General features: G+C 44.8%; 1 protein-coding gene across 16 annotated transcripts in view; it reads left to right on the top strand.

Moving 5' to 3' along the window:
• FOXN3 (forkhead box N3) overlaps nt 1–26,021 on the top strand; it is a 470,182-nt gene that overhangs the window by 339,933 nt on the left and 104,228 nt on the right. For all 16 annotated transcript variants that reach the window (XM_074393488.1, XM_074393486.1, XM_074393483.1 and 13 more), the window contains one exon: nt 6,954–7,018. In XM_074393488.1, coding sequence (XP_074249589.1) covers nt 6,954–7,018 — 65 coding nt within the window. The remainder of the gene's footprint in view (nt 1–6,953; nt 7,019–26,021) is intronic.

Raw genomic sequence — 26,021 nt, forward strand, 5'->3', positions numbered from 1 at the left:
TGGAGCTACCTTTTTTTTTTTAAGAGACAGGGTCTTGCTCTGTTTCCCAGGCTAGATGCAGTGGTGCAATCAAGGCTCACTGGAGCTTTGGAACTCCTGGGCTCAAGCAATCCTCCCACCTCAGCCTCCTGAGTAGCCGGGACCACAGGCACATGCCACCATACTGGACTAATTTTGTGTATTTTTTTTTTTTTGTAGAATAAAAAAAAGTTTTATTTTTAAGGTTTCCCAGTCTGGTCTCAAACTCCTGAGGTCAAGTGATCCTCCTGCCTGGACCTCCTCCCTAAGTGCCGAGATTACAGGTGTGAGCCACTAGAGTTACTTGTTTTTAAGCATTCTTTAGAGTAAGTGACATCTGTGAAGCTGCCTCTCGGCTATTTAGTAACTATGGCTACTTTGGATGGAGAAACATTTGCAATGAGAACATCTCAAAGAATCCTGAAAGGAAAGAGGAAAAGTACAGTTACCTTATCCATCTCAGGAGTGGAGAAAAGAGCCCAGTTGAGAGAGTTAAGGATGTCGAGAAGGAAGTGCTGGTGCCCAGCTGACAACTGCCACAGTGTTGCCGTGTGGCTTTGAGCGTGTCACTCAACTCTGAACTACAGTTTTCTTGCAATCAAGACTACCACTGGCGCTGGGCACGGTAGATCACTTGAGGTCAGGAGTTTGAGACCAGCCTGGCCAACATGGCGAAACCCTGTTTCCACTAAAAGCACAAAAATTAGCCTGGCATGGTGGTGCATGCCTGTAATCCCAGCCACTATGGAGGCTAAGGCAGGAGAATTGCTTGAGCCCAGGAGGCGGAGGTTGAAGTGAGCCCAAATCATACCACTGTACTCTAGCCTGATCGACAGAGAAAGACTCTGTCTCCAAAAGAAGAAAAAAAAAAAACACCTCTGGGATTTTTGCAGGTTAGAAAGCATTTTGTCATGCCCATTCATCTCATTTTATTCTCACACACTAGATATTATCATTCGCCCCCGGCTTGCAGGCATGGAATTGAGACTTAAACAAGTTAAAAGACTTTCAGTTTGTGGTTTAAACAGATTTCCTGAGTCCAAATCCCATGCTCTCTCCACTCCACCCTGAATTAGACCCTGTGGCCACAGAGATCCCTTTAAATTGCCAGGACACTCAAGCTTATTATTTGGAAGGTTAGAAAAGTGTCCCTGAGAATCTGACCTTTCATCTGTGCTCTTCGTGATGCTTCTCAAACAGTGAGTGGTATTTCGTGAAGCTTCCCACACATGTCTCTGTCCAGCCTGCTCTGGTTGCTGCATTCCAAATGCCAACGACTGACATCCTTCACCCAAAGAGCACCTGTGACCGTGTGGCAGGTCACGTTTGGTTTTCTATTATTTCCTGGTGATTAATCCCCATTTATAAGGCAAAACAGTGGAATTTCAGGGACATTTTGGGGGGATTCTCCCTTGTTACAACTGCTTAGACCGTTATATTCCTGGGGAAACACAGTCTGGGGGTAGATGTCACCCATCCGAAGGGATTGTCATCACATTCCATCCCCAGCACTAAGATTATGATGGGATTCTGCTCAGTTGCTTAAGAGTAGTGGGTAAGCTCTGGCTTCCATGAGTGCTAAATCAGGATGGGCTGGTCTTGCCACACCCATTTTCTCCCCCTTCCTGCTCCCCGTCGGTTTGAGCTTTCTGCTTTTTTGTGTGCTGTGGACCATGTAGCAGAGAGCTCACCATGGGGAACATTCAGATATTGTTCCTTTCTTCTCACCAAAAGCACTCTAGGCTTTCATTCACTTCTTCAGAGTTCTTCTTATGATCTTTATCTCTGCTTTCTTCTTCCTCCTATCTCCCTCCTTCCTTCCCTACCGTCTCTTTTTTATACATTAACAAAATTTTTTTTAGGTCGAAGTGGGCAGATCATTTGAGCCCAGCCTGGGCAACATAGTGAGACCCCATCCTCCAGAAAGAAACAAAAAAAACAAACTTAGCTGGGCATGGTGGTACACATCTGTAGTCCCAGCCACTCCAGGGACGGAGACAGGAGGATCGCTTGAGTCCAGGAGGTGGAGGGGGCCTGCAGTGAACCGAGAGTGGCACTCCAGCCAGTGTGACAGAGCAAGACCCTGTTGCAAATAAAAAAAAAATTGTGGTAAAATACATCTAACATATCATTTACCATCTTAACTCTTTTGTAAGTATGCAGTTCTGTAGTGTTAAGTGCATCGACATTGTTGTACAACCAACCTCCGGGACTCTTCATGTCTTGTGAAACTTTACCTCTGCACCCATTGAATTCCCTACTCCTCCTTCCCACCAGGCTCTGGCAACCACCGTTCCATTTTCTGTCTCTGTGAATTTGACTACTGCCTCTTCTATGTGGAATCAAACGGTATTTATTTTCTTTATTCTGGCTTATTTCACTTAGCATGCTTTCAAGGTTCATCCGTGTTCTAGCGTCCTTTTCTCTCTTTTTCTGAGATGAAGTCTCGCTCTGTCACCCAGGCTGGAGTGCTGTGGCACAATCTTGGCTCATGCAGCCTCCACCTCCTGGGTTCAAGTGATTCTCCTGCTTCAACCTCCTGAGTAGCTGGGATTACAGGTGTGTGTCACCACACCTGGCAAATTTTTGTATTTTTAGTAGAGATGGGGTTTCACCGTGTTGGTCAGGCTGTTCTCACACTTCTGATTTTGTGATCTGCCCTCTCTGGCCTCCCAAAGTACTGGGATTACAGGCGTGAGCCACCACTCCCGGCCCTTTTCTCTCTTTTAGAGATCCTAGTTTACATTTGGCAGGTGAGATCTTATTTAAAAAGTCCTTTTAATTTATTTCTTATGGAGACCCACAGAAAGTTTAGCTGGTGAACACAGGTGTGGGTCTCGGCAGAACCTCCCAGGGTCTTGGTTTATAATGCACCTATTTCTCACAAGGGTTAAGGCTCCTGAATGTGGAAAAAACACATGCTGGATCACATCATCTTCCTGAGAGTCACCCTCGGGCTGTCGGACCTTTTTGACTCAAGGGATCCCCTTGGGAGCTGGAGGTAGTGCAGCCTAGAGTGCGGGGTACCGGTATGACTGAGGGCTGGGTCTCTGGCAGCCGCTGGGTGTGCCATTCAGGACGGTATCGCTCACCTCTTGGGATTTGCAGGCTCAGCGGTGGTCTTAACGATCAGCCGAATCGATGTTCTCAAATGCCAGGTCGCCCTGTGTCTTGCTGGCCAGCGAGGTCCTCTTAACCTGTTGGTCTGCTTTCTTTGTTACAGAGTTGGTCTGGCTTATACTGCTGAAGGTCATGGGATTTTTGTTAGCATATTATTGAAATGAGACATTTGTGGCACCAGCATTGTATTGTTTCTGCTCATATGAGCCCTCGTGTCTTTCACATACGGTTAGTCTGATTGCTTTTTCTAGCCTGGGACTTTGCCTTGGAGAGAGGCCTAGCAAAATACCATTCACAGCCTTCTTCCATGGGGAAGGGTGACTAAGAGTTTAGTGCTGGAAGAGCAGAAGAGGAAAGCTGGAAGGTTAGAAATGAAATCGGAGCTGTTGATGTGTGTTTCTCTATGGTACAGTGGGCAAGCCCTGGTCTTGGGTTGATCGCTAACTATTCATGCAGTGCCTTGGGCAAGTCCTTTCGCCTCTCAGGACCTCTGACTGTCTCCCTATAGAACGGGGAAGGTGGTCAGGCGCAGTACCTCATGTTAACCAGGGCTTTGGGAGGCCGAGGTGAGAGGATCACTGGGAGGTTAGGAGTTTGAGACCAGCCTCAGCAACAGAGCAAGACTCCGTCTCAATTTTAAAAGATAATAAAAAGAATGGGTGGATCAGGCATGGTGGCTCACCCCTATAATCCCAGCACTTTGGGAGGCCGAGGCGAGTGGATCGCTTGAGGTCAGGAGTTTGAGACCAGCCTGGCCATTGAAATCAGTTAGTGAAACCCCATCTCTACTAAAAATACAAAAAATTAGCCCAGCTTGCTGGCAGGTGCCGTTAATCTCAGCTACCTGGGTGGTTGAGGCAGGAGAATCACTCGAACCTGGGAGGTAGAGGTTGCAGTGAGCTGAGATCATGCCACTGCACTCCAGCCTGGGCTACCAAGCGAGACTCTGTCAAAAAAAAAAAAAAGGTGATTTCTGCCCTACCCAACCTGCAGAATTAGAGGATTCCATGGAAAAGGGTTGATGACTAGGCTCAGTGAATGTTAACTTGATCCTAGGGTCAAGCAAGGCAAATGTCATTTTAAGGTGATTAAGACCCACTCGGAGTTAAGAAGGGGTCCTCATGGTCATTTCTCATGGCAGTGACATTTACATGGCTGGGTATGGAGAGCACCCCATTCTTCCCCTGCACCCTCCACTCCCACCCTCCCTGCTCTTGAGCTGCCTGAGGATGGGTGGTTTGCAACTCCTCCCACAAAGACTTCTATCACTGGTTTTGTCTCTGAATTACTGTGGTGAATAGACATTTCTAAATAATTTTATGTACTATGTGTGGTTTTAACCAACTTTGAGCTTTAAAGACCAATCATCCAGGGACATAATGGGGGAAAATCAAACTTGTTGTAGCCACTGAAGACATACCCATGAGTTTGTCTGTAGGCATCACTGGTCTCATTAGATAGAGTCATAGGAGTTTGGAGCCAGGTAAGTATGACAGCAGGTTCTTAGAGGTCATAAAATAGGGTTTTTAATTTTCCTTTCAAGTCTTTCTCAGCACCAAGCACAATTCTCAATAGGGGCTGAGTAAATCCTTGGATCTTCTAACAGTTAGAAGATGTTATTTTGAGGAAACAGCCAAAAGAATCATGTAGATATGGGGCCAAGGAGCTTGAAAGCTTTGCAGTCAGCATGGCAGGAACGGATTTACCTCGAGCTGGAAAGAGACCACGTGTGAATTCATCAGTTACAACAGAGGCCAGGAAAGAGAAGGTAGTGGCCAGTCCAAGTCTCTCTGCTCTACTAGAGTACAGATAAGTTCCGCAGTAACACAGATTGACTATAGAGGACTCTTAAAACATCACTGATCAGTGATTCAAGTACATTGAAAGGATGTTGTAAGAATCTTTAGGTAGATGTCTATCATACAGAGAATTTTCCGTATCTAAACCACTGGATTTATCCGACCTTCATTCCCCATATTGCTCCATCCCTGGTGTCTACTCAGTTTTCAGCCAAATCAAGGTCGGGATAAAGAAGAGATTTGGATGGAAGTAAGGTGGATATTCAGGCTCCTGCAGTAATACTCAGTTATTGAATTCTCTAGAAACACCAACTCTGCTATAATGAAGTCCTCGGTTTTGAAATATCTTTACAAATCAGGTGATTCCGTATTGGCAACAGTCAGCTTGCTGTTTCCTGCTGTTTCCTGCTTTGTTATAAAAATAAGATGCTAAAATCCTGAGAGCTTGCTTGGATTGTTAAAAGATCATAAGTATTTTAATACACATTATTCTTCATGCAACTCTGAACCTTAAATGCCCCGAAACAGGGTAAGATGGGAATCCAATGGAAGAGCAATCAGCTGGTGTCATCATCCTGAGACTCCAATCCTGTCTGCTATTATTCTGGGCAGCTCCTGGCCACTCTGTGGTCACAACTGCCAGGCTGAGAGTCAGGGCTGCCGGAAATACCATAGCTGAGATGCGTGATTCTCATTTAATTTTAGTATAGTGGATCCAAATCAAAACAAAACAAAAAGGTTCATTAACATCAAGGTTTGTAGTATGTATTTTCTAGCACATTTGACATGATTTTGATGTGTGATCGATCGTATTTTTGTGCCCTAGCTAATTTCTTCTTCGTCCCTACTCCTGCTCATCATGTAATGTGTCCCTATACCTGCTCTACTATTTGTACCTCCGGCAATGAGATTCCAGTGGGCAGAATGTGTCACGGCATTTCTGCTTGCTAACAGTATTGCTGTCCTAGATAACCAGAGACCCCGGTTGACTGGTGAAGCATTTACCGTATCGTTCTTCAGATTCCTCTATGTGTGTGTGTGTGTGTGTGTGTGTGTGTGTTTGCTTCTGCCAAACTTACAAATGTATTACTCGAACCTGTGTTTCTCATATTGAAGGTGATTGATAATGCATTAACGAATACAATTTGCCATGTACTGTTTTGGTGATAGTAATTGATACTGCCTCTTGGGCTGGATGTAGTAACATTTTTGACTAAGGATTTTCTAACATTAATCTAAACCAATCTTTCATTTAGAATATAACCTACTTGCCACTCTAAGGACATTTTACTAAGACTGGCATGGTTATAAAGTTTTCTACTAGATGTCTTAAAATAGTGAAAACGCTCATCTATAAATGCAGTAAGTGTCTTCATCATATATTGATCTTTCCTATTTTCTTGCCTCTCGTGTTACCACAGTGTAGGTGGTAACATATCTGCAAAATGTTTTATAGGGTATGGAGTGCAACATTTTAAGCCAAGAAATTGAAAACAGGATAAGAAACAAGAGAAGAGGGGGAAGGAGGAAGTCGATCAAGGTCATCTCCGTATATTAAGGATTTAGTGGTAGAAATGCCAAGAAAGGCAAGTTTGCGTTTGTAGCAGGCAGATGGCACAAGAAAATGTTAGAAAACCCACTTGGTCTCAGAAAACGTAATCAGGAGTTCTTTGCCGTATATGTTCGTGAAATTATGAGCAGGTTAGCAAATATTAAGCTACATGCTATGCCTTTAAACCATGTGAATTTGACATTTTGTGTATCTGTAGGTGATTTCAGTGCCCAAGTGTGAGCAGGGTCAAGGTGATAAGCAGAATACTCACACGGATAGCGTCTGCACTGTGAAATATGAAACCTGTTTACAACAAAGCAAACCTAATGGTTTTTGAAGATGCATTTTCAGAGTATCTCAATCACACATACTTGGGGAAATGTTTTGAGGGAAGTGTGGGGAGGGGTTGCAGGTGTGTGAGTGCAGATGGACTTGGCCTTATGCTAGTTTCTCTTCTCTTTCAGCACATCAGGTCCACCCATCTGGCCGGGCAGTACCTTCTTCAAGAGAAACGGAGCCCTTCTCCAAGGTAGGTCCTTAGCAACACCCCTTCCTCTCCCCCAGCCCACCCCCACCCCCATCCCCTTTCACCACTCCTTTGTGCTTGGTGTCAAATAGGAGAGTCCTGTCTCGTTTAGGAGTGGCTGCTCTCTGGAGAAGTGTGACGGTTGTGGGTTGGGTCTGTTTGTCCAGTTCTCTCTATTTCTTACTACTCATGTCTCTTGGTGGCTGTGAATCATGAGTCTGAAACCAGGCCTCTAAAGATTGCTTCTTTGGCCCGCCGTCACTGGTCATATTCTGGAAGTGTTTGGCTTGCTCTGGTAACATGGCAATTACGTTGTAATTCGAATGCGACAGGAACACAAACTAGGCTGATAAAAGCAAACCACTTGACATGTTTCAAAAACTTGAGCTGAATAAGGAGGGTTTGGGTATTCTGGCACTTTTGTCGTCATGGAGGTACATGTGTTTCTTGCTGTTCCCTAACATCCACATGTACCTGGAAGGTTGGCTGTGGTTTGTTCTGAGGTTTGGAGTCCGGTCACCCCACGTTGGCCCCCGTAAGTATCACCTGGGGGGACCCCCTCAGCTGCCTCGTGCTAGCCGCTATCCAGTGTGCTCACGGAATTCCAGCGACCTTTCATCTCTGCTTTTGCCGTTAAGTTTCTTCTGAAATGACCAAAGTTAAGGAGGAATAAATGATTTTTAAAATAGCAGGAGGGGGCATTTTTAATAGTTTTAGAAGTGACTGTGGGGTTATCGCTATTTTGGATATCTGTTCTGTAAATAAAATGGAACTGAATGGTTCCCAGGGGCCTCGGAGCTTTCCATGCCTCTGACTGCTGTTGATTGGCTAGGAGTCAGACAGGCCCTGCTGGCCCAAAGCAGGTGGATTTGGCTGTGCTAAGAGCTTTTGAACTACACTGGGCTTATGATGAGAGATTTTAATGTCTGTTGGTTGGTTGAGAGCTATGTAGCGTCTTCCCCTTCAGAGTACAGGCTGACAGCCGGCGGTGTGTGTGTGAAGGAGTAGAATGTAAATGTGGATAAGAAGAGAGACATGTGTCTCCAGGTGTCCGTAGTAGCCCAAATCCTCGTGAGGGCCGTCATCACATTTTTAGTGCTGATTTACAGGCCACGCAGTCGAATATTGTCATTTTAATAGCCGGTGAAATTGGGAGCTCAAGCATTTCTTTGTACTTTTGCTTGGTACAGGTGAAATGTAGTCAGGCAAGTTTGGTTAATTCTAATTTTCATAATCGTCATAGATATCCTAAATGTTTAAGAAAACAAAAGGAAGTCCCTCCACTCTAAAAAATTAACACAAAATTTGAAAAAATCTGTTCTGTTTTCCCTTCAGATAGTAGAAGTGGAAACTGATTAGGATCAGCCTTTGGGCTCTTTTCGAGTGAGTTTCAAAGTTATATGTGTCTTTGTCGTCTAGAATTGTAGCACTGATATGAATATCATTTGGTTTGGATTATTTTGAGAAAAGAGATTTGTTTTCTTACAACCTTTTCTCAGGATTTTTATTCATTCACTTTGGCATTAGGTAAGATTTGCTCTAAGCATATTCATTTTTTTGTTTGTTTCTGTGGGGCAAAAACATGAGAGAAATACCAATATTGATAATGTTTCTGAAGTTGAAAGATGTGTGAGATTCTATCCCGTGGGTGTCGACATCTTTTCTCTTCCTGATAGGGTTACAAATTCCCCTGATTGCTCTAGGCACTGTGAATTAAACTGGTACAGATTTCAGATGCTTTTTGAGTCCACATCCAGTTAAGTGTAACCCGTTAAAATTTTGTGCATTTGAAAATCCAAAGAATCTTGGTATGGAGGGTGGGCAGGGATTTGTTAACATTCATTTTTTTCTGTGATGTTTCTTCATTCCCTGTGTCTGTATAGAGTTCTGGAGACACTTTTGCTGTGCTAACATTTTTGGGAATATATGGGTATTCTTCCTAATTAATACTTTTGTGTTCCTCTGGTGGGTGATACTGGGCCATGGGAAAGTTGCGAATGCCCACAGGCACGAGTTTTACGATTAAAGATATGAGTCCCTAAAGAAGAGGCTGTCTAGTCATGCCAGGGGAAGGTTTGGGTCAGAATCAAGTAGAAGAAGATGTACCTGTTCAATGCCATTTTCTCAACTTTATGATTTCTCACTTCCTATTTTCAAAAAACGTACACACATCCCTTCCTTTTCCCTATAGCAAGTGGGAGGAAATTTTCCTAGATAATCAGATCAGTAGGGAACTCTGTTAGTCGGTTCCAGCCACAGGCATTGGAGTTGACGGCAATCAGAACCAGGAGCCTGTCCCTAAAGATGCCAATTCCTAGCTCTGGGGGAGAAGGTGCAGTTTGGTCACATGGAGGTGACACAGGAGTCTTTCTTGAGGGCGCTGTGGCACTAGTGACTGGCCAGCAGAAGCCAGCCTGAGTCGTGAGTCATGAGTTATGGATCACTAGCAGGACTGGCAGAATTGAACCAGGGTGAGAGATAAATTGCTTCGTGAAGTGCTTCGCTGTTGTTGTTACTGCTGTTGAGACAGAATCTCGCTCTGTTGCCCAGGCTGGAATGCAGTGGTGCCATTTCCCCAGGACTGAGACTCAATAAGGCAGGATAGGAAAATAAGCTGGATGGAAAGGAAAATGGTTTGGCTGTGTCCCCACCCCAATCTCACCTTCAATTCTAGCTCCCATAATTCCCACGTGTTGTGGGAGGAGCCTGGTGGGTAGTTTGAATCGAATCATGAGGGTAGTTTCTCCTATGTTGTTCTCATGGCAGTGAATAAGTCTCATGGGATCTGACGGTTTTATGAGGGCTTTCTCCTTTTGCTTGGCTTCCATTCTCCCTTGTCAGCCGCCATGTGAGACGTGTCTTTTGCCTTCCACCATCATTGTGAGGCCTTCTCAGCTACGTGGAACTGTGAGTCCATTAAACCTCTTTTTCTTTATGAATCTCCCAGTCTTGGGATGTCTTTATCAGCCATGTGAAAATGGACTAATACAGTGGGGGTGCCCTGTCCTATAGAGGAGGGAGACCTATTTTTGTCAGGGTGGGAGCAGAGGGGCTGTCACTTCTTGGGAGAACTGACACTTAAGCAAGGCCTTAGAAAAGCAGATCCATATGGGTGTGTGGAAATAGAAAAAAAAAAAAAAAGTCGTTGCAAGAAAGAGAAACAACCAGAGAACTTAGCATCACAGAGAGCATAGCAACAGTGTGGAACGTGAGGACTTCATAGACACCTTTGGATAGTGACGAGAAAAATGATGCGGTGTCTCGAAGAGGAAATAATGAAAGTGAAAACCTGAAATGAAGTTGAAATCAAAACGACATGATAGTTACAGCAGGACACCAGTCTTCACTGTCGAATCGTTGTTTGGTTTAGAGTGGAAACTTAGTACCTTTATTTTTCCCAGCACAAAACCAATTGCAAGAACTAACTGGTTGTGCTCGAGGTCCTTCGTGGACGTCAGGTACAGTGCCTGTATTTTGGTTCAGAATCACTGGCAAGCCGGGCTGCTGAATCACCTCTCGGTTTCGAGGATAATGGGGTAAGATTTGGTTTGGATTACACCAGGCATGGGTACTTAACATAATTGGTCATTTCATCAGTTCACAGTCTTTATTTTAAATGCCGTTTAGGCTGCTACAGACAGTTTCAGCAGGCTGGAGAGCACTTCAGTTCTTGTGCAATGGAAACCAGCAGAGCGTTAGTAGGGGACAAGCTCATTGTTCAAAGGGGACCCAGGGCGTGCTGAACAGAAGAGTGGCTTATTCAGAGCCCTGCGGGCGTGGCCAGCTGACAGGTGTCCCCGCTGTCCCTAATAGTTGTGTCTGTGCATCTCTGTGTTATGGTCTCTATGTGTTTGAAATGTGTTTTTTATTTTATCCATTTAATTCATTTGCTAATCTCTCTTATTTTGTTAATGAAAAGGATAAAGCCTTTTTTACATTTTCCCATTTCCAAACTCCCTGTCCCCCTCCCCTAGATCCCATTTACCCATCACACTTAAAATTAGGTTACTTTATGTAAACATCACCCTCGGATGATTTGTTGTAATGAGTCAGTGATTTATAATGAAAGACATTCCTCACCCCTGGTCTGACCCTTCATCTGGTCTCTGATGGTCTCATCCCAGAACGACACAGGCACCTCTGCTTTTGTTAGCTTCATGCCTTCTGCTGAAAGTTGCCACAAGCCATGCTGATCGTATTCCCCACTTCTGCCCTCTTGGCCTTTGTAAGCCCTGTCGGCCTCAGAGCTCCCCCCGGAATTTTGTTCTTGTTCAGAGAGGAGCTGCTGCCTGGCCATTTGGGCCTGCTTTTATTTCTAGCTCTTCCTCTGAGCAGGCATTCGCTGAACCTACCCTTCCCACGCCGCCTGCAAGCGTTTCTTTATGCTACGTCGCTGTGCGCCCAGCCCTGGGCTAAGCTGGAGATCCCCAGGGGAAGCCCAGGCCCCACCCCCTCAACCACTCACAGCCCATTCTGTGGTCTGACCAGGAGTCCTAACCCTTCTTGGAAAAGGCTGCTTGGCCCACCCACTCCAAGAAACCCAGCCACCATCAGCACCGATGAAGCCACTGGTTTGCCACATCTTCCCAGTGACTCAGTTGACACTGTTACACCCCTCTGGTCATTCTTCCTTCTCCATTTTCTCCATCACTCTCGTATTAGGCCACTAATTACGATCAACTAAGGTCCCTAGGTAACAGTGGTAGAATTAAAATAAATTATCGAACAGATTTGACTTCCACTCACTTCTGTTTTGTTTTGTTTTTTCCCCCCGGATGTTGTTGTAGTTGAGATGGAGCCTCGCTCTGTCTCCCAGGCTGGAGTGCAGTGGTGCCATCTTGGCTCACTGCAACCTCTGCCTCCCGGGTTCAAGTGATTCTTCTGTCTCCGCCTTCGAAGTAGCTGGGATTACAGGCGCCCACCACCATACTTGGCTAATTTTTATGTATTTTTAGTAGAGATGGGGTTTCGCCATGTTGGCTAGGCTGTCTTGAACTCCTGACCTCAGGTGATCCACCCTCCTCGGCCTCCCAAAGTGCTGAGATTACAGGCATAAGCTACCGTGCCTGACCATCCATTCACTTCTGACAACTCACACTGGATGAGCTAATGGAATGGAAAGACTTAAAGGCATTTTCAGGGCACAGAGCAGGATTTTGTTGCCATAGACTCCCACCTACCCATCCCCCCTCCAACCCCAGGTTAAATAGGGAAAAAGGAAACCAGGTCTTCTGCTGTGAGATGCATGCTGTTCCTCCATGTGTGCCAGTGCACGTGCAATCTGTAGAATGTTCATGAAGTTGATATGATTATTACATGACCTGCTTTGAGGAATACCAGTTTCCCAAGTTCTAGATTGGCTTAATGTCCAGACTTATTTGGGAGTAATAGCATGTATCACCCACTCCCCACAACTCTTATCGCCTCCCATAACTCTGCTATGAACTTTTACTACTCAGATGTATGAGATACCTCACCTGGGTGCAAGTTATAGTGGAAAGAACACTGGAGGTTAGGAGTTGAGGGACCTGGTCTGATCTCAACCCTTCAGTTGGCAAACTTTGTGACCTTGGACAAGCCACGTGGCATCCCTGGGGCTTCATTTGCAAATTAAGGAGTGGACTTCAGCAATTGGCAAAGATGCCCTATCTAGTACCAGCTCTGATCCACTCTAGCAACTTCCCCCAAAAAAGGTCAGAACGGATTTTGATGCTTAGCTCTGGCTCAGTGGAGAAAGAGTGTTACCTTCAGCCAACTGTGTCTGCTGTGGGTGCGAGGAGAGGACAAGGTGGGTGGCAGGCCGGCTGAGGATCCCCATGCCCAAACAAGATGATTTTCGAAGGTCTTGTGGATCTTAGGGAGGCAATACTGTATATTATAGATTCGTACAACCTGGAAGTAAACCCTGTCTTGGCTTCTTGGGCAGCTGGCTTTACTTCTATTTGGGAGTCATGACAATACTTGTCTTCTGGGGTCCTAGCAAGGATTTGGTGGATTCACATTAGTCAAGCACATAGGACAGTTTGTGCTAAATTCCCAATCAAGGTTAGTTATTGAGCGTTTTACAAAACTGCGACTCTTAGGAAAATACGGGTAAAATCCTCTGAATGTGGTTTTCTTGCGCTCTTCACCTTCCCTGCTAAAACTCTTGCCCGTCTGTTGGGGCACTTCTCAGGATGGGGCAAAGGCTGGGGATGCCCAGAGCCTGCTGGGTGTATGCATCAATGTGAAAGAGAGTTTGTTCATATCTTTACCTCAGACTTCTTTAATTCCTCATAAATAGGACTGCTTCCTTGAGAAGTTCACCGAGCTCACAAGTACCAAGCTGTACTCCGTACTCTGAAAGTCTGTATTCACAGCAGGTGCACACGTAGCTGCGTGGAAGAGCACAGGATTAAGCACCACATCAAACTGGGGTTGAATCCCTCCCTCTCTGGGCACCAGCTCTTTGACCTTGGGCCTCAGGTTTGATTGCCTGGAAAATGGGGCTGTGAGATGTGTTTCTCAATCAAACCTGAGGCCCAAGGTCTTTGTGAGCTTTGTAATCAAGATTAAGAAACTGTGACTATCAGTCACTCCAGTGCCTGACACCTCACAAATGCTCCATAAAAAGTAAGCTTTAGCCTTCAATGTTTCATGCCTCAGCTTTCTGATCATTCATTCTCATAGGTATATTCCAGGTGAAAAAACCTTCCAGAACTCTCCAAAGGAGCGTCTTCCCAAACTCCTCTCTTTCTGATGATTTCCATTTTCAGTGTCACCCTCTGATATGACCAGGATGTCACTACCAGACTCCAGTCTGGCCACAGCCTCTGATCTGCAGTCTGGCACCCTTTACCTCTCTGTAAGGGCCGATGCATCCCAGGTTTCGTTTGGATTTGCCCTGACCCTCGCCCACTCATCGCTTTCCCACGTGGTTGGAGCTTGAAGCCCCTGGGCCCTTTGGCGGCTTCTGTCTAATCTGCTCCACAAGCTGACTCTTTTGTCCGTGTTGCAAAGGAGGGCATCCACCTAATGCATAAATCTCCTGATTCTCACCCTCAGGCATACCCATTAAAAAAATGAGTAATAACAGAAAAGGAAAACAAGAAAACCTCTCTGCATTCCCCCCAACCCCCAAGTCCTAATTGCCTTCTGTCCTCTTTCGGCCTGCAGAGCCCTCTGGTTTCAAAGAGGGGCCCTTTATGTTTGGCGTCATTTGTCTTACTGTTCTGCACTGAGTTATTTGTAAAGATACTTCTCTAACGACAGTAATAGCGTCAGCCAGCTGCTTTTGCCTACAATCAGCAGGGAATTTGCAGCGCTGCTGGTCAGCAGCTCTGACCTCTCAGGTTTTACTTGGTCACTGAGAACGGGCAAAACACGCTCTTAAGTTACTTCAAAAATACAAGGAAATGCAATTTAAAAAGAAGGCTTTGGTTGATTCGGATCTTTGCTGTCTCTTGGCAGTCCAGATTTGCCCGACCTCCAGTTACCTCTACTTCCCCAGCGGCTGCAGCCTGGTGTGGAATCTGGGTAAATACCAGTCAGATATCCTGTATTTTCCTGTCTGACTTTAATTTCAGATCTTCCCGGTACCATCTGTAGTAAGCATTTTAACCCAAATCCAGCAATGCACACTGAGCAAATGACAGTCTTGTGAACAGAAACAGAGGAATCGAGAAATCGAGAACCTGCATTAGGAGCTTCCTTTCGGCCAGGCCCCTGCTGGGGTGTGTGTGGGCCTAATCTCATGTTTCAGGGTAACTGTTCAGTAGGAGGTAGAAACTAAGGCTGGACTTTGGAAGAGGAGGATCAGGGCTGGGAGGAAACTTGTGGGCACAGGTTATGGACATAGATGAGCTTTGCAGGAGGGTATAGAACAGAAGAGAGGAAAAGGGTCCAGAAAGCCGACCCATATTCAAGACCTAGATTGACAGCAGTGAGAGGACTAGTGGTGAACAGCAGCGACCATGAGGAAGCAGAGGCGCAGTCCAAAACTGGAGAAAGCACTGGAATGAAAGGTGCGGAGTTTCCCAAAAAGGGAAGGGGCAAGAGCCCGCTCAGAATAGGAGACCAATCTCAGCAAAAAGTTTTAGGGCTCTGGGGTTTTATATTAGCATGCCTTTTTCTCTCACCTCAAATTAGGATTATTTTAATATATTTTTTTTAAAGACAGAGTCTTGCTCTGTCACCCAGGCTGGAGTACAGTGACGTGATCTCAGCTCACTGCAACTTCTGCTTCCCATGTTCAAGTGATTCTCCTGCCTCAGCCTCCTGAATACCTAGGACTACAGGCATGTGCCACCATGTCTGGCTAATCTTTGTATTTTTAGTAGAGACAGAGTTTTCACCATGTTAGCCAGGCTGGCCTCAAACTCTGGACCTCAGGTGGTCCGCCTGCCTCAGCCTCCCAAAGTTCTGGGATTATAGGTGTGAGCCACCGCTGTCGGCCTGTATTATTCCTTCATACTAGCCTTATGCATTCGATATGGCTACTCCCATTTTATAGATGGGAAAAATAAGGCCTGAAGGAATTGTTCTGCTCCAAGTCACAGAAACCTGGACTCACACCAGTCTTTACTTCAAAATGGCATAAATATTTCTAAACAGTTTTCCACTTTAGATATTTGGATATTCTACAGTGATTTGCAGACTAGGACTGAGGGCAAATCCTGTTATAATGATTATAAGTAATTTACAATAAGACGAAAAGATGGAAATGAATACTATCTTCTTTCACTTAAATACTTAATTAAGGTGCTTAATTTTCCCTCCTTGTTCCTACCCATGACTATTTTATATAGTTCACTTTATGATTTTTAAAAACTAGATAGAGAAAAGAGGAAATCCTAAAATTAGTCGTTTAAAGAGTAACACAATGAGAGGAGCCCATCCCTTAATAGAATGAATATTTTATTTTAGTCTATGTGAATTTTGTATTCGTAGATACACAGATGTAGATACAAGTAATTTGGCACCAATTATAATTCATGTATAGGAACCTTTCCTTATTTAATTTTTGAGCCTTTAAACTTTTGTCTATTAAATTGTATCCGTTAGATTATAAAATATAAAGATTAAACAAGCTTGGATCACATTGCAGAGCCTGCTTTGATCAAAGTGCTCAGTCTTACAATACAATCGAAAAAGTCATTCCTCTTGAAATTCTGTTGAACTGTGCTTAGCTGGAAGTCTAGAAATATTTTCATACAATTGCCAAGAGACTTTCATGAGGAAGAATGATTTTTTAGAATATGTTCTGAGGGAGCTGTTCACACAACAGTTTCAGAAGTGGACTTAAAATCATCCACCTATAAACTGCAAGGAGTTGAGTTTGTGTTCTTGTTTGGTTCCATTGACAACCAGAAGGCGTGGCTAAGAGTTTCTGGGTAGTCCCTGCTGCGGTGCACGTGACATGGTAGTGCATGTATGTGTGCAAGTGTGTGTGTGTGTGTGTGTGTGTGTGTGTGTGTTTGCAGGTGTGTGTACATGCGTGAGTGAATGTGGCCCCTGACCTCAGGCTTTTACAAATGCCAAGTGTGACCTTCCAGAATGAATCTCTCCTGCCATCCCTCTGCCCCTCTTTCTCCCCAGGTCTCCTGTTGGCCTTTGTGAGCGATGACACTCAGGCATAGGGGAAATGACCTCAGCTTTTAAGTCAGGCATCCTTGAGTCTATTCCACGCCTTGCTTTCTAATTGCCACCTGATTTTGGAAAAGTTTTACAACCCTCTTTGAGTTACTATACAATGAAAAAAATAGCAGTTTTGCAAGATTGCTATGAGGACTGATGATGGTCTCTGTGGCATCCCTGGCACTTAGTGGGTGCTCCAAGAGCAGGTGCCTTTGCCCAACTTCTCTCCAGAGGAGGCAGCATAAGTAGGAGGTAAGTAGATGGACCTTGGAGCTAGCCAGCCATGGGTTCAAAGGCCAGCCTCTGCCGCCCACCAGCCGAGTGACCTCAAGCAACTCATCTAATCCATTGGACCCTTTCCTTTCCAGTCAGTCAAATAGGTAGTAGTAGTACTCACTTCACGGTTTTTTTGTGAGAATTAAAAGATTATGTACGTACAGAGACCTGCATGGTGCCTGGTGATAATTGGGTGTTAAATAGAATTAGTGATGCTTATGATAGCATTTGTTTTTTGTTTGTTTGTTTGTTTGTTTTGAGATGGAGTCTCCCTCTGTCGCCCAGGCTGGAGTGCAATGGCGTGATCTCAGCTCACTGCAACCTCCGCCTCCTGGGTTCAAGTGATTCTCCTGCCTCAGCCTCCTGAGGACCGGGGACTACAGGTGCCCGTCACCACCCCTGGCTAATTTTTGTATTTTTATTACAGATGGGGTTTCACCATATTGGCCAGGCTGGTTTCGAACTCCTGACCTTGTGATCCTCCTGCCTCAGCCTCCCAAAGTGCTGGGATTACAGACATGAGCCACCGCGTCTGGCCTATGATAGCATTTCTGTGATGCTCTGCAATTTCCTAAGATGTTCAGTACCTTCAACCCCCAACAGACCAAAGCAAAAGCAATAGTAACATAGATTCTTCCCTGGCAGAACTGAAGTGATACCTTAAGGAATGTTTCTGATTGTTTTCAGTCTCTCTGAAGCTCCTGATATGTAAGGCAAATGCCCAGGGGATGGCCATGGGAGGAATGGAACACGAGTCCTGACTGGCTGTTCTTCCTGACCCTTCTGATTGACTAAGATCCTGTAGAAATGTGACAGAAAAAGAAAGTTCCTTCGAGATGGGCTGGAATTACTTGTGATCTGTCCCTCTGATTGTGCCAGAATGCTTCCAGCCGGGTCCAGGTCCATTCTGCCTTCACACAGCAAATCAATCTCTGTGACATGGGTTTTGCAAAAGAGAAGAGATTTGTTCACGATGGTACCAAGTGAGGAGGCAGGAGAGCAGCTCTAATATCCACCTCCCTGAAGATAAGGCTTAGGGATGTTTGTATGTTAGGGAAGTGGGGTGGTCTAATGTGTGGGAAAGGTGATTGTCAATGGGGAAAAAACGGAAGTAACCAGTTCGTTCTATACAAGCATAGTTGGGGTTCGTGGCATCCCAAAGAATTATGTTCAGTAAATGACGGACGGCATTAGCGTCATCTGGGGATGGAGCTTTTGGCCCTTCAGCGTCAAAAAGGCCGCCTCTCCACAGCACTTGGGCAGGCCCAGTTGAAGGAGCAGTGGTCCTAACTGGTTTGAACTGGACAGGAGCTTGCCCAAGTTCCTGAAAAACAACTGATGCGACCATTACAATGGTGACCTATGAATGTTATCTGTAAACAGCCAGTGAAGGTCAAGTTCCAGCATTCAGTGGCAAGGCTTCAGCTTCATGGAAAAAGGAAACAAGAAATAACGAAAAGCAAGTGACTAAAAGCAAGCAGTACAGGCTGACTCGATCAAATTAATCCCTTGGTTTCAAGAATGCAAACTAGACTAAGACATTTGCAAAGATGAGTTTAAGAGATCATGGGAGATGGTAAGACAGCCAGTCATACTTACAGTGATACGGAAATTTACAAAGTCATTTAAGGGATTGTGTTGAACTCCTCTCTACCTTATGGTCACCACATAGCACACGTTGCTTGGCCCCTTTTTCCTAGGCTGTGATTTCTTATGGGGCTTGATCAGGATGATCTGATCCTGCTAATTTGACACACGTTGCAGTGAGGAGTTAGAACCACAGGTCTTGCTGTTGATGACATCTGCCAGTAGACATGCTCCCAACGTCCTGGTTGTGGGTTCACTTCTCACATTTTGAAGCATTTTATGAGGACATTGTGATTAGACACAAGAACACTGTGACATATATAAAGGTCGATTCTGTGCTGATCATTTGTACAGTGTATTTCTCAGGCTCTGAGAGACTCCAGTCTCTGTCTTTTGCCATGCCTGGCCCAGAAAAGAAATGGTTATGAATGAAGTTTTCACTTTTAAGCTTTGCAGCTGTCATAGGCCCAAACTGCAGTGGCTCACAAATTGTGGTATGGGTTCCAGTAGCCCTATCCAGGGTATCTTTCTCCTTCCACCCTCCACTTCCCATAGATTCCACATGGGAGGTGCCAGCTTCTTACGGGAACTCCCTGGCCTTAGTGACTGGTGGAGGGATGGGCACGTGGCCCAGTCCAGGCCAGAGTTCCACCCTGAGCTTCACCTCCTGGCTCTGGGAGCTCCGTAAGATGTGCTGGTCTCACAAGCGTTGCATGTGGAATCCCCTGGGCTGCAGGAAATGGCACCAGCACAAAGACACACAGGCAGGGCCCACTCTCTCATGCCCTACCTGTGGCTAGACTTGTTGGGCTCACAAATTCTCCTTTATACTGAAGCCAGCTTGAATTGGGTTTTTCTTACGTACAGTCATGAGTCCTGACTAATACGGTGTCTCCAATTAGCAGCGTTAGTTAAACTAAGTATACATCACTGGTGATTTTTGCCTGTCAATGTAATTGCAGCCTCTTTGTTGTCTTAAGAGCCCCATTTAGTGGTTTGGCTGTCCCTTGAAAGAATAGAAGGTGAGCTTGGAGAGCTTTGAGAGGCAGTGACTTGACTTAAACAAAGAAAGTAGAATCATAATAGTAATACTTCTCACATCCACGTACCTGGCTTGCATGTAACTTCTTGAGAGGTAGGTGGTATATTTCTGATCTTACAGATGAAGAAACAAGCTTAAAGTCGAACATTTGGCTAAGCCAAGCAGCATATATGTATATGTGTAAATGTGTAGCTGTATGTGTGTGTAGGTGCATATATGTTTAAGTGTGATGAGCATGCACGTGTGTGTGTGTGTGTGTGTGTGTGTGTGTGTGTGTGTGTGTGTGTATGATTATGAAGGACATTCAGAGTCAGCATTCAAAGCCAGGTTCCTCAAATGCTAAATTCAGGTCTATAGCACAAATGCTATTTTAGGCAATCCCCATTTCCTCCCAAGTTCATTGACTCACATGTCCGACAAATGCCATTTATAGTTAGATGGCCTTATATAGAGAACAACTGTGTTCACCCCCAACCACGGCCCCCACCACCAACACGCACGCATGGTCTGATCATTTTTGAAATGGAACACATTTTCTCTTTTAGCATCTGATCTTCCCCTCACTACATTTTGGATTCATTGTGAACAATTTTGAGTCTCATTAGAGGTGTCTTAATTTTAAAAATTAAGTTGGGAACTAGCAAGTGAGATTGGAGAGGCTACATCTTTGGTTCTGAACTGGATTTTCATTACTCAATTACTCTTCAAATTATACTGATTTGAGATGTGATTATTATTATTTTTCCTAAGTAGATTGGATAATGAGAGAAATGCAAAGGCATGCTAGACTAATAGAGATCTGAGTTTCTGCTACCTCACTTATCCTCCCATTTCCCGCCCCCTGCCAGAGCACTTCCCTGGCCCCTGCTTCCTGGTCTACCTGGTGAGTCGCCCTCCCCTCACCCAGCGAATGCAGCTGCTTCCCTGTGTTTCCAGCATCAGCCCAGCTATGACCACTGCAGCGCCAGAGATCCTGGCCAACTTGCACTGTGATCACATGATGCAGTTCATACCATCCTGCAGCAGTTTTCCATGTTAGTTCCCAGCTGTTCGTTATATGTCTTAAGTTAAATGTAAGATTTAAATTGCACCGTCTGCCCCAAGAACCCACTCTCTAGCCACCCTCCTCTCCTCAGGGTCCAACCTGCTCGCAGCTGCCTCAACTGCGTGAAACACATTTCTTTCATCTCCCTGTCTTCTTTCCTGTAGGGAAGAAGGTAAGCTACCCAAAAGGAAGGTGATGATGCTTCCTACCTGCATCCTGCTTCATCACATTTCCCCTTTGCTTTTATTGATTGATTGAGATGGAGTCTCGCTCTGTTGCCCAGGCTGGAGTGCAGTGGTGCGATTGCAGCTCACCGAAACCTCTGCCTCCCAGGTTTGAGCAATTTTCCTGCCTCAGCCTCCCAAGTAGCTGGGATTACAGGCATGCACCACCATGCCCAGCTAATGTAGTCTTTTTAGTAGAGACAGGGTTTCTCCATGTTGGTCAGGCTGCTTTCAAACTCCTGATCTCGGGTGATCCACCCACCTCCACCTCCCAAAGTGCTAGGATTACAGGCGTGAGCTACCACGTCCTGTCTCCCCTTTGCTTTTAAATGCACACGTGTTCTGCTCAAGTGCTGTCTGTGCATTTACTTGTGCCTGTGCCCTTCGGCACATGGGCTTTTGCCACTGCTGCAAATACAATGGCATCTCTTATTTTGGGGCCTGGAGTGACATTGTGATGGAGAAACGCACAGTTGACCATATCAAGCTGGTCGGGGATTAGATTAAAGAGATGCAGTGACAGCAGCCTCTCACTGTATAAGCAGCAAAGTCATCCCTGATACCTTCCTTACTTATTTCCCCCAGTATCTGAGCCAGTTCATCATGGCAGGAATCACTAAGATTGTTTGATTATCCCTTCACTTCTGTCTCCCAGCCAGACTGTCATCTCCTTGAGGCTGGAGTTTTCTTATCGCTATCCCTAGCACCTTGCAGGTTACCAACACACGGTAGGAAATCAGTGAAGGCTTGTGAAATCTATGCATGTAACTTACCATTATGGACTGAACTGCATCCCCCGGGGAATGTAGGTGTTGAAGCCTTCATGCCCCCACGTGACTGCATTTGGAGATAGAGCCATTAAAGAGGTAACTAAGGTGAAATGAGGACATAAAGGAAGCATTTCTATAACGACTGATGTCTTTGTAAGCAGAGATACCAGGAGTGTACATATGTTGAAGAAAGGCCATGTGAGGACACAGTGAGAAGTCAGTCATCTGTGAGCCAGGGAGACAGCCTCAGGACAACCTAGACACGCCACCTCTTTGATCTCAGATCTAGCCTCCAGAACTGTGAGAACATCCATTTTTGTTCTTTAAACCACCCAGTCTGTAGTATTTTGTTCTGGCAGCCTGAACTGACTAATACATTTACCAAGTGTCCTAGCATCTTGGATCCCAAAGCTGGGACTGTAGGGGTCAACGTTGGCTGCTCAGAGTGGTTTGGGAAGATCCCAGGGTTGGCCGATTAAGATGAATCTGCAGTAATGGACAGCTGTGTCCCACCCCGACTCCTCCTTCACCGCCAGTGAGGCAAGTCTGGCTAAGGCTGCTTCAGCCATTTTCACCCTACTAGGGAACGTGAATGTCATCATCAACTAAGATTCTGGGCCTCTGGGAAATTATTTTCACTTGACCGACATCACCGTATGCCCTGAGACCTTGGCAGTTCTGTACACCCGTGAATAATAGCAATTAGCATGAAAAGAAAGCTGAAAGAGTCTCAAATAGGAAGACCTGCAGTCTGGCCTTAGACCTGCCACTTACTAGCTCTGTTTATGTGCATGTGTCATTTCACCTTTTTTGGGTCTGTGACTTGTTTTGGAAAGTGGCTGTGCTGCTATAATGGACAGTTCCTTTTCCCTGTTTTGGGAATTAACCTGGCTTGCAGCTGGAGAGCCCTCCATCCCCCAGTCCATTCATCTATGCGCTTCCAAGTAGTGTCTCTACCCCTAGTTTAAGTCACTCCCGTTCCTCTGGCTAAGTGGTGTTTCTGGGTGGTCATGTGATAGAGGCTGGTCTAATTACAGTGATTCTCAGACCTTTTCCAGGGAACACTGGGGGAATGCTAGATTCAGAGCTGCTGTTTTTAGCCCCAGGGGCTACTGGCAGCCACCTGTGAACAGGGGAGAGCCTGTCCAAGCCTATTTTCAACAGCAGCGTTGCTGAGTTGGGGGACAGAGAATAGGATTTGGTAAGTGCCATTTGAAAGGCATCACTACTCCTGGTTTTCCCAGTCACAGGTGATAAAGTCTCTTCAATTCGGTTTTTAAAAATCACTTAAGATGGAAAGATTCCTAGCTGATAAAGCTATTAACATCTGCCCTGTGCACCATGTAGGATCTTTCATAATGCAATTTCTACATAAGATCATGAATGCAAAGGTTGTGACATGCAGTTTGAACACAAGGAATTATTATTATTTGGAAAACCCAGTGACTGGTGCCTGTTGGACTCAATATCATGCTCTTTGAACTTCTGTGAAAAGATGTGTGCATTCTTAGCACAGTGTCACCTTGTAAGGAATGAATACATATAAGCTGTTGTTATCATCATAAGTAAGAATTACTGCAGCAGTGATAGGAGAGGGATGTAGAAGTCTTTGAGAATTTTGATTTGATTATGAAGATACCTGCATGGAATCCTACTTGAGAAGGAGTTGATTTTGTTTCTTTTGGGGTTAGGTGATACCAGTGTCCTCCTGATATGGGTGTCACTTGTTTGTGGAAACTGAGTAGCGTCCTCATAGCTAAGTTCCTGACGGTGGAAACTCACAGGGAGCCCTTTCCTTGTGAGCCCACCCTGAGGATGTTCCTGCTTTTCTTGGGCCTGATTCTCATCTGATCACTTTGACTAGATATTGCCCCGAGCCAGGAACGGTGTACAAAGACTGGCCAAGGTTCTGGTTATCCTTGTGATGTGATATGGTTTGGCCGTGTCCCCACCCAAATCTCATCTTGAATTGGAGCTCCCATAATTCCCATGTGTTGTGGGAGGGACTCATGGGAGATAAGTGAATCATGAGGGTGGTTTCCCCCATGCTGTTCTCATGGGAGTGAATAAGTCTCACAAGATCTGATGTTTTCATAAGGGCTTTCCCCTTTTGCTTGGCTCTCTCATTTCTCTCTTGTCTGCTGCCATGTAAGGCGTCCCTTTCACCTTCTGCCGTGATTGTGAGGCCTCCCGAGCCATGTGGAACTGTGAGTCCATTAAACCTTTTCTTTATAAATTACCCAGTCTTGGGTATGCCTTTATAAGCAGCCTGAAAATGGACTAATACAGGGTGCAACGTAATGACTAGGAATGACAAAAGGGGGGCCCCTGAGGTGCCAAGAGCCCTCTGTTAGTTCATTGGGGTGCTGATTACATGGTACATTTGGTTTTGTTTTTTTTTGTTTTTTTTTTTTTTTTGTTTTTTTTGAGATGGAGTCTTGCTCTTGTTGCCCAGGCTGGAATGCAATGGTGCAATCTCAGCTCACTGCAGCCTCTACCTCCTGGGTTCAAGCAAGATTCTCCTGCCTCAGCCTCCCAAGTAGCTGGGACTACAGGCACCCACCACTACCCGCAGCTAATTTTTGTATTTAGAGATGGGGTTTCACCATGTTGGTCATGCTGGTCTCAAACTCCTGACCTCAGATGATCCACCCACCTCGGCCTTCCAAAGTGCTGGGGTTACAGGCATGAGCCACCGTGCCCAGCAATTACATGGTAAATTGTTTGGGAAAATTCACTGAGCTGTAGACATATGAGGACATTGCTAGACATATGTTACTCCAGTAGAGAGTTTCAAAAATGACTGGGCAGCTATGATGTCATTACACCTATTTGATTTCAGATTTTTATTATGCACATGTAGTGAACCTCAGAATTCTTACATGATTAAAAAAATAAGATTGTCATAGATTTTATCAAATCAATGTAGTAATTGAGAGCTGGGCAAAACACAAAGTAACAAGAATTTCTATCACAATTCAAGCATGCTTTATAGAGGCGCTCCAAACCTGCTTATTATTGATGTTGTTAATACAATATTTAGATTCCATTTTGAACATTCCAGCTGGCAAAGATTAGTGAAATGTCAGTCTCTCCCAAGAATGGGTTGGTTTTTTTGTTTTCTGTAAAAATTCATTGCCAGAGAGTTAGGTTCCTAAATGTTACATGTAAATTAAGACGAACTTATGTGACTATAAGTGAAATTAGGAAAAAAATGAAAACCCTTTAGCAAAAACTTGAGGCCTTTGCCAAAACACATTGGGAAATTATATAAGCTTTAAAATTGTACGTAGACAAGAGTGGTTTCTCATTCCACCACAGTATCTTGATGGTTAAGTATGCCGGTGAAGTAATTGTCTTAGAAACTATTGTTTAAACCTTGAAACTTCATAGCAAGCGTTTTTTCTAGTGCAGAAAACCTTGTGCTTGAAAACTTTGGAGATTTAAAAACAAGCAGGCCAATTTCACTGCGATTTGTAATTTCCAGTGGAATATGGAATAACCAAGATCTTTTTCATCGGGAAACATACATAATTATAGCAATACCTTAGAGGTCGACTCAGAGAAGAATCCTCTTTCTCTGCAGAATTTGTTGAAATGATTAAGGTGTTCAGGAAAGCCTGTCAGATCAGTGAACCATTTGTTATCTTCAATTAAACTGAAAGTCTCCGTACATCAGGCCTTTGTAAATACTAAGTGGTTAATGCTGCCTCTTAAGTTTCCAAATCTCTTAAGAATGTGTTGTAATAAAAAAAAAATTGGCATCATTTTGATATTAATACTCTGACATAGATTTTATCTTGAGAATGTTTCTGAACCAAAGACTCTGATAGCCCCATATTCAGGGGCACAGGGAATCTCAGATATGTCTATATTTGTTTTCCCAAAAGAGTTAAGACAATATTATAATACGTTTTCTGTTTTTAGTTAAGGTTAGGTACCCACATGTCCTGATTTTGACTAGTTTAACTCTTGAATTCTTCCTCTTTGGCGCATTTTCCTTATTCTAATTCATCCTTTCCCCTCTCCCATGTCTAATAAAAAAGTCCTTTCTTATTGTTTTATTGGGAAAAGGTAGTTTAAATATTATTTCCTAGGCGTCTGGGATCATTATTTTTGTGATAGCAGCAGAGTGCCACAGATCACACTGGCCTCCAGTCTGTGCGTATTGGGTATGTGGAGGGACTAAGTCATCGCATTTCGGAACGAGGAGGTTTCTTGGATACCTAGCTGGCCCCATCCTTCATGAATAGACAAGTAAGCTGGGCCTAGAGACAGAGCTTGCCCTGAGTCACAGGCAGACTGGTAATAAAACCTGCCCCTCCCCAGGCCAGCTCAGCTTTCTTTTCCAGCCGTCTCGGCTCACTGCAACCTCCGCCTCCAGCTTCAAGCAATTCTCCTGCCTCAGCCTCCCGAGTAGCTGAGACTACAGGTGTGCGCCACCACA

This window comes from Saimiri boliviensis, chromosome 2, assembly GCF_048565385.1.
Source record: "Saimiri boliviensis isolate mSaiBol1 chromosome 2, mSaiBol1.pri, whole genome shotgun sequence".
In the NCBI taxonomy this organism is placed as follows: domain Eukaryota; kingdom Metazoa; phylum Chordata; class Mammalia; order Primates; family Cebidae; genus Saimiri; species Saimiri boliviensis.